This window comes from Psammomys obesus, unplaced genomic scaffold (genome assembly GCF_907164565.1).
Source record: "Psammomys obesus unplaced genomic scaffold, mPsaObe1.curated_primary_1811, whole genome shotgun sequence".
In the NCBI taxonomy this organism is placed as follows: domain Eukaryota; kingdom Metazoa; phylum Chordata; class Mammalia; order Rodentia; family Muridae; genus Psammomys; species Psammomys obesus.
The window spans coordinates 18,365,386-18,373,856 of NW_026591598.1; the positions used below are offsets into that span (position 1 = coordinate 18,365,386).

Genomic DNA, 8,471 nt, shown 5'->3' on the forward strand with positions numbered 1-8,471 from the left:
TTTTTTTTTTTTTTTTTTTTTTTTTTTTTTTTTTTTTTTTTTTTTGTGATTTCATGAGCTGCTGTGTCAGAGTCCAAATATATTATATATTAACATCTGCTGTCTTCTCTGCACTTGGCTAATTTTATAATTCTGTTGGAAAAAAAAAATCTAACAAGTGTGTGTGGCCCAAATTTATCCTTCCAGGCTCTAGGTGACACACCAACATCTGCCCCAATTTTTGTGTTCTCCAGGTCGGTGTAGGGCCCTCCTGCTACTTCATGCGCAACACTGGCCATTGCCTCTGTGTCAGTGTCTCTCTGATCTCCTTGTCGAGTTTTGTTGACATGGAGGTTCTAGATTGCCTTTCAGGGCTGAACCTGTGACCAGAGCAAGGGAGAGGGGTCTCCCCAGAGCATCCGTGGGGTTGTAGAGACCCGGCCAGGAAGTACCATGAGCCCACTGTTAGAGACACGGAAGGCATTCTGAACAGGAGGCAGAGTGCTGCTGCTGTGCTTGTCTGCCTCCTGAGCTGCAGCCTGCCTTTCACTGAGCTTGGGCATGGCAGGCTCCTTTTGAAGTTGGCACCTGTCCAGTGCTGACCCTGGAGCCAGCCCTTTATGTGGTGCACATCCCCCCAGAGGGATCCCTGTGAGGGAGGCTAGTCACCTGTTGTGCTTGCTTCTTGTGGGGTGTTAGGGCTCAGCTCACTCACCTGTCTTAAGACTAAGCTAACTAGAAGGGAAAACTCTACTGGGTAAGGTCAGTGTGGACTCCACACTTTCCGGCCTCATATAACCTCCACGTTGAGTTACTTGTGTGCTGTTATGAGTGGGTCCTCGGGGTTCCTCTTGGGATTTTGTTTTGGCTCTGTGATGGAACCTGGGTAGGATTTCAGGGCTTCAGCTGTTCTGGGGTTCACCCCTTGTCCATCTTAAGCTGAACCAGGGCTCCCTAGAGCTCCTGAGCATTGTGAAAGCCTCCACACATCCACAGTACGTACAGCACAACAGATGTCCAGAGGAGGTGTTCTATAGACAAGGGGCTTGTTGAGAGTAGGCCTGTCCCTTGTCGAGAGGGTTTATGTAGCTGGGTCTTACAACAGGTGCTGGGGGTGGGGTGCAGATGAGGAGAAATGATGGTATATCAGGCCCTCCCTGAGGAGGAGGGGACTGTCCCCAGCTGCCACAAGGATTGGCAGTTGTGTTGTTTTCCTGGAGCTTGAGACCTGTGGAGCACCCAGGCCAAACCAAGCATTTCCTGGGGTAACTGAGACTGGGTGTGTTGGAGTGGTTCTGAAACCGACCGCTTCCTGTTGGGATGTGTTCGGGGTGGCCCTTTTTATTGGGTTCAGCTCCACCGGGAGAGTAGCTGGGCTTGTCCTGCTTACAGGGATTTGTTGAAAGTTTGTTTGGGGGACATGAGAGTGGGAGCTGCCCCTGCCGTGCACCCCAGCATGTCCTTGCATTGCTTACCTAGCCAACCGTGATCTCCCTGCAGGTCGGAATGAAAAGGGGCAGCTGGGCCATGGTGATACCAAAAGGGTTGAAGCCCCCAGACTAATTGAGGCCCTCAGCCATGAGGCAATTGTGCTGGCAGCATGTGGGCGCAACCACACCCTGGCATTGACAGGTAAGAAGGCTCTCGTTTAACTGAAACAGAAGGCTCTGGAGATGGTTTCTCTGGGGTGGGTAAGGTTGCTGAATGCTTGCGGGCCGCTATCAGGAAGAAAATTCCCTGGTTGGGTGGGCAGCTTCCTGAAGATAGGAGAGCCCTAAGCCCCCTGGGAGCCTAGACCAGGTTCTGTGTGTGGCAGGGCTCAGTTCTGTTCTGTACCCTTGTGATCCTTGGGGGTAGATGGCAAGCCCTTCTCCCCCCCACACACACTGTGATCAATGGACTGTTTGCATAATTTTGATCTAATTCCAGTTAAAAACATTCACCCTTACATCCCTTTTTTTCATGGTTTTCTCTCCTTTCAGACACTGGTACTGTGTTTGCCTTTGGAGAGAATAAGATGGGACAGCTGGGCCTTGGAAACCAGACAGATGCCGTCCCAAGCCCTGCTCAGGTACAACTGCAAGGTTGTGGGCTGTGCGCTTGGGTAGCTCTGGTTGAGAACAGTGATGCTTCAGGAGGGAAAGTGTGGAGCAAAGAGCCTGTGTTCTGTCAGCCCAGTGGTAGGGATGTAAGGGTCTCCTCCCCTATGGATACTGTGTTGCTGTCTTTGTCCTCTGAAGTACCCAGTAAGAGCTGTGATTTGCTTATGAAGTCTGCAGGGGGCTTCCTCCCTGGAAAATGCCATCAGCCAGTGGCTTAGGGGGTGTATGGGGTCTTCTAGTAGCTAAGCCCATAGGGTTTGAAGGATGATGTAGGGCCCCTGATTTGCCAGCTCTGAGTTCAGGAATGTACTTGGATACTTAGTAAAATGAGCAAGGGGACCTGGGAGTCTTGTTCACCTGTAGCATCTGTTAAAAATAAAATGCTTAGTCTGGGCCTTTCCCAGGTTCTGTGCTTGCTTTCTAACCCTGTGCTGTGGGACCAGCCTGTCACGCACTGTCTTTGTGCTTCCTTTTTGAGCCACTCACATCTGGCTCACACCTTTGTTGAGGCCCCACTGAGGGTGTCACTGAAGCCCTGCTTGTTTCTTCCAAGTTGGGGCTGATAACAAGGAATATTAGCACCAGAGGTGAGCCCCTGTGGTCGCTGCCAGGTGTCTGTCTCCGGTCCTGGTCCCTGTGCTTGAGGTTTGCTGCAGGGAGACTCTGAGGTGTAAAAACCCCAAAAGCGGTTCCTGTTCTCATCCTTTGCTGTCCTGTGAGGGAGGGGGTCACCAGGTTTTGTAGTCTAGCTTTGTGCTACATGTGTGCTCAAGTGGCGGCCTTCCGAAATGTGCAGTCCACTGTCCTGAGTTGCTTCTTGCCAGGGTGGAATTAGGAAGAGCTGAAAGTTGGCTGACTTCTCTTTTCAGATCATGTACAATGGGCAGCCGATTACCAAGATGGCCTGCGGGGCTGAATTCAGCATGCTGATGGACTGCAAGGGAAACCTCTATTCCTTTGGGTGCCCTGAGTATGGCCAGCTGGGTATGGAAGTCTCTTAAAAGCTCTGTAATCTAACTGTAAATGTAGAGCCAGAAGGCACTGTGCACACGTTAGCGGCGTGGGTAATTGATCCAGATAGTAGCTTCTGCCCGCTGAGTGCATCTCAGGCTCAGCGGGACAGCTTGCCGATGACTTGCAGGTCACAGGGGTCAGCGAAGATGCCAGGACTGAGTCTGGCAGAGGTGCTATTCCTCTGGTTTGGAAACTCTCGTAAGAGAGTCTCAGACAGAAGGATAGAAGCTGAGCCTCTCTCATCCTTTTTCACGTATACAAATGAGCCTTTATTGGAAGTGAGAATTACATAAGAGTGAGGTTGTTCTGACAATCCTAGCTGGGTGAGCAGCTGGTGTGTTTGCAGCTCGTCCCTCATCACAGTGGACTCCCTGCGGGCACAGAGCAGAAGACAGGAGGTCAGCAGGCCTGGAAGCCACTTGAATTTTGCAAGGTCTCCATTTTCCTTTCCCCTCTGACTCCAAGGCACTTCCTGGTGCCTTCTCCAGTCCTGAGCAGGAGGCAAGGTGTGTGCTCCCCCTGCTGGTGGCTGAACAGCCTGCACCAGTCCAGGATCTGGGTTGCTGGGTCCCAGCGTCATTAGAAGTGCGCAGATGGGAAAGTATAAATAGAAGCGGAGCATTGCACTGGCTGTAGTCTGCAGGGAACGGTGACTCTGGAAACTAAATATACCTCGCGTCAGAAGTGAATAAGAAGGACTAGCCCCTAAGCACACCCGAGCGGGTTGCCGGGGAGTTCTCGGGGCTGTTGCATAAACAGTTTCCATGGCCACAGGCGGGCCTCCTGCCATACTCGGGCCCAGCACAGGAAGTAGGTTTCTGTGCTTCCTGCTGTGTGTGCAGCTTCCCTGCCACCTTCAGACAAGCATCTTGATGTAGCCAGAGTTCATGCCTTCAGGAACTTGATCTTGGCAGTGGGGTGGCGTTTGTGGAGTGGCTATGCAGGGACAGTTGAGCACAGTGGGCAGTGTCTTGGGCCGAGTTTTTGTCTAAGGCAGTTAGGGATCTAGCTTGATCCCCATCTATAAAACCTGGTTCTGAACTCTGCAGTTCACTCTGAAATGTGCTAGCACACACCTGTGATCCCAGCCACTGAGGGTCAGAGGCAGGAGGATTGCAACAAGTTTGAAGTTGGCATTTACATGGGTTAACAGGCCAGCCCGCCAGGGCCTCATAGTGAGTTTCTCCAAAAGCAAAACACAGGCCCTATCCCCCAGTTCTGTTCCTGGCATGTCTCAGTACAGACATGGTTTTTAGAGTTCAAACATGGTTTCAGGGGAGAGGCTTCTGGGCTGTGCTCCCTTTTGCTGTGCTGCAGTGATTGGCTGGCCTGGGAAGGACACACACACACACACACACACACACACACACACACCTACACACCTACCTTCCTGCCCTTGTGGCAGCAGCACTGTGCTGAGTGCAATTCCTTGAAAGGAGCTGGGAGGGAAGAACTCCAGTATGTGCCTGCTGCCCTCTGGGACAGTGTGGTTCAGTGGTCAACACTTGGATAGAACACTGACCGGACATAAGAGCCCGGGTTAGTAGAGAGGAAACACAAGAGCTTAAGATTGTTAGCTGACTGGCGCCTCCTAGTGGTGTGGGGTTGAGCTGACTGCCTTACAGAAGACAAGCACGCACTGTGCCTCTAAACTGAGTCCCCCGCCCTGCTGTGCTTGACTGGGTTGTGGTCTAGGGTGTTTCTGTCCTCACACATCCCACTGGGGACCAGCCATGATCCTGCCGTGACACTTCTTCCCTGACAGTCACTCCCTGCCAGGCGGGGACAGGGACTGAGAAGGTTCTGGGCCGAAAGCAGCCAGGATCCAGACTCAACCTCAAGGCTTGTTTTTGTTTGGTGTTTTTATTTGTTGTGTGTGTGAAAGTGCGTGTGTGGCCTTTATTTACTTTGCAAGCATGAGGGCTCTGTCTGCATGTACACCTGCAGGCCAGAAGAGGACATCAGATCCCAATGTAGATGGTTGTGAGCCACCATGTGGTTCCTGGGAATTGAACTCAGGACCTCTGGAAGAGCAGTCAGTGCTCTTAGCCACTGAGCCATCTCTCCAGCCCCTTTTGTTTGTTTTTGAGACACTCATGTAGCTCAGCCTGGCTTTTAAATTCCCTCTGTAGCGGAGGATGGCTTTTACTTCTCTTTCTGCCTCCACCTCCTGAGTGCCGGGATATACCACCAACGCAAGAGGTCAGAGAGTGCTGGGTCCTTGGGCTGCAGGCATGGGGCACCAGCACTGGGCTTCGTGCAGTGCCTGGCCGGCCCTCCAGCAATGGAGCTAGTACTGCCCGGTCCTTCATGTCCTGCAGGTGCTTTGTGAACTCCAGGCTTTTGTGTCCTTTGTTTAAATTATTGCTATCTTGTAGACAGGAATGGAGGAGGATTTTGTGCTAAGTGATCATGTCCATCCATTTCCTTCCAGAGGTCCTCCGAGCTCCCCAACTGGGGGCTTGGTGGACTGTTCTTAGGGTGAGAGCCGTCAGTGTTGTGACCTAAGCCACATGAGGACAGTTTCCTTTGCCTTCTTTGCTTCATAGTCCTTGCATGATAGAGTTTTCCCCGAGTTTTGGCCCTACTGCATCTGGTGTCCTTATTTTGTATGTGTTTTAAGGAGTGGTCTGTGGTACCTCCAAGCTCTTGACTATCTAGGTGGGTCCCTGGCTAGAGGCAGGGCGGCTCCCTGGGCCTGGGCCAGGGCCTGGGCCTGGGCCTTCTGTCATTGATGGCCTGTTCTTCTCCCCACAGGACACAACTCAGATGGGAAGTTCATTGCCCGGGCACAGCGGATAGAGTACGACTGTGAGCTGGTGCCCCGGCGGGTGGCCATCTTCATCGAGAAGACCAAGGATGGGCAGATTTTGCCTGTCCCAAATGTGGTGGTTCGAGACGTAGCCTGTGGCGCCAACCACACAGTAAGCCTTGTTTCTGCCCGAGAGCCATGCTGGTGTAGACTGGTTCTGGGGTGGCTGTCTATTCCCCTTAAGCTAGGTCATTTGCCTGAGTTTCCTGTCATGATCTCTTTACCTTGACAGGCAACACGCAAACATGAATATCCCTGTACGTGTCTGTGTGCCCGCCACTCCCACATGCATCATGGAGTCTGTGACAGTGCCTTTTGCCTAGGTGTGAATGGCTAACTAGTGAAGGTGTCTCAAGACCTTAAACATTGTTTAGCAGAGTAACTGCGGAAGGATAACCTGTGTGTTTTCGCCGTTTTGGGCTTTGTGTGTGTGCGTGTGCACACATACTCATGGCGTGCGTATAGAAGTGACAGGACAGTCTCCTTCCACCTGTGTCCTAGGAATCAAACTTTGCCATCAGCCTTGCGCGACAAGTGCTCTCGCCTGCTGAGCCATTTTGCTGGCCCTCTGGTTTTGTTGTTTTCCTGGTTTGGGGCCTCCTCCATTCCCCTCAGTTTTTTGAGGCAGGGTTTCTCTGCGTAGCCTTGGCTGTCCTGGACTTGCTTTGTAGACCAGCCTGTCCTTGAACTCACAGAGAGTGCCACCTGCCTCTGCCTCCCTTAGTGTTACAGGTGTGTACACTGTAGCTGTACACTGTACAGGTGTGTGCAGGCTTTTTTTGTTTTTGTTTTTTTAAGATTTATTTATTACATACAGTGTTTTGCCTTCATGTACCTTTGCTCGCCAGAAGAGGGCACCGGATCTCATTATAGATGGTTATGAGCCACCATGTGATTGCTGGGAATTGAACTCGGTGTTGAGAAGAGAAGATAGTGCTCTTAACCACTGAGTCATCTCTGTTGCCTCAGGCTTTTTGTTTTTAAGACTAGTCTTATAACTTTATATGACGATCAGGCTGGTCTCAAAATGTAAAGAGATCCACTTGCCTCTGCCTCTGGTGCTGGGAAGAAGCTGTCTGTGTGTGCCTGTCATTGACCCATTTTAATCTCTGTTGTCAGTAAGTGGGCCTGGTCTGGGCTTTTTGCTTTGGCAGCAGAAAGGAACGTTGAGTCCCAGGGCTTCTCTTGCTTGCTTGATGGTGCTCGTGGATTAAATACCTGCAAGCCCTAAGCCAGGATGCTCTTTTCTTGTTGGGGCAGCCTGTGCTATTGTTCTTTACTGCTGGATATGTAGCCCAGGGCTTTGTGCATGCTGGGCAGGTGCTAGAGCCCTGAACTCTGCACCCTCCATGCAGAGGCTGGCTGGTTGCGCATTGACGGGGTTTATTTAGATATGAAACCTCACAGACGCAGAGAAGGCAGGTCTGTGCCCCCCTCGCCTGTGTGGGCAGCAGCCTTTCCCTGCCGGCTGCTGCATAGGCTGTGACATTCCTCTCCTTTACCATCCGCTGCTGTCCCGATCCTTGGTCAGAAAGGGTGGACCATGTGTCCCAGCCTTGTCTCCTCTCACTGCAGCTGGTCCTGGACTCACAGAAGCGAGTCTTCTCCTGGGGCTTTGGTGGCTATGGCCGATTAGGCCACGCTGAGCAGAAGGATGAGATGGTACCTCGCCTGGTAAAGTTGTTTGACTTCCCTGGACGTGGCGCGACCCAGATTTACGCTGGCTACACCTGCTCCTTCGCTGTCAGTGAAGTGGGTCAGTGCCTGTGTCTCCTGCCCAGCTTCCCAGATCCCCATGCTTGGAGTCCGGTGCAAGGTTTTCCTTCCCAGGGATAGCTGATACCACAGGGCCCACAGCCATGCCTGTCCCTGGCTCTCTGTCAGCAGTGTCCTTTTAAACAGATGTCCCTCACCTTGCTGTCCTGAGGTGCTTGCTTGTGACACTAATATCCTTTGTTTTCTTCCAGGTGGCCTGTTTTTCTGGGGGGCCACCAATACCTCCCGAGAGTCTACCATGTACCCGAAAGCAGTGCAGGACCTCTGTGGCTGGCGGATCCGGAGCCTCGCCTGTGGGTGAGTGGCTGTATCCGGGATGCATTAGTGCTCGTACCTTCCTGGAGTGTTGGACACCCTGTATGTCAGTGTCTACTGACTGGGTCTCCCTGGCTGGACATAGGAGACAGCAAACCCCAAAGTGCAGGGGAGAGGAGAGTGAGGGCCTGTAGATGCTAGAACAGGAGAGTGACTAATTTTAAAAATTTTTGTTTGGGGAAGAACAAAAACAGACAAACAGGGTGACAGTTTTCCCAGCTTGGAAACGATAGGGTTTCTCCGAGCAGGAGGAGAGCGTGACTTTTAGTTTGCTGTTCTCATTGAAGGGTGCCCCCTGAATTACCCAGTTCTTAGAGGTGGCAAATGTGGATGTGTATGGGACAGCTTGGCTCTGAGCTGTTGCTCCCTGGTCCCCTGTGTGTGTCGCCCATCCCAAAGGCTCTCCCTCTGAAAGCCCCAGGACAGAGATATGGGCAGTGAGGGCCTTGCTTTGGTGCTGGCCTCTCACCCCT

The 8,471-nt window shown here is 52.1% G+C and overlaps 1 protein-coding gene across 2 annotated transcripts in view; it reads left to right on the forward strand.

Moving 5' to 3' along the window:
- Rcc2 (regulator of chromosome condensation 2) overlaps positions 1-8,471 on the forward strand; it is a 20,593-nt gene that overhangs the window by 9,556 nt on the left and 2,566 nt on the right. For both annotated transcript variants that reach the window (XM_055611089.1, XM_055611090.1), the window contains exons 5-10: positions 1,480-1,611; positions 1,962-2,050; positions 2,951-3,065; positions 5,853-6,019; positions 7,483-7,663; positions 7,875-7,980. In XM_055611089.1, coding sequence (XP_055467064.1) covers positions 1,480-1,611; positions 1,962-2,050; positions 2,951-3,065; positions 5,853-6,019; positions 7,483-7,663; positions 7,875-7,980 — 790 coding nt within the window. The remainder of the gene's footprint in view (positions 1-1,479; positions 1,612-1,961; positions 2,051-2,950; positions 3,066-5,852; positions 6,020-7,482; positions 7,664-7,874; positions 7,981-8,471) is intronic.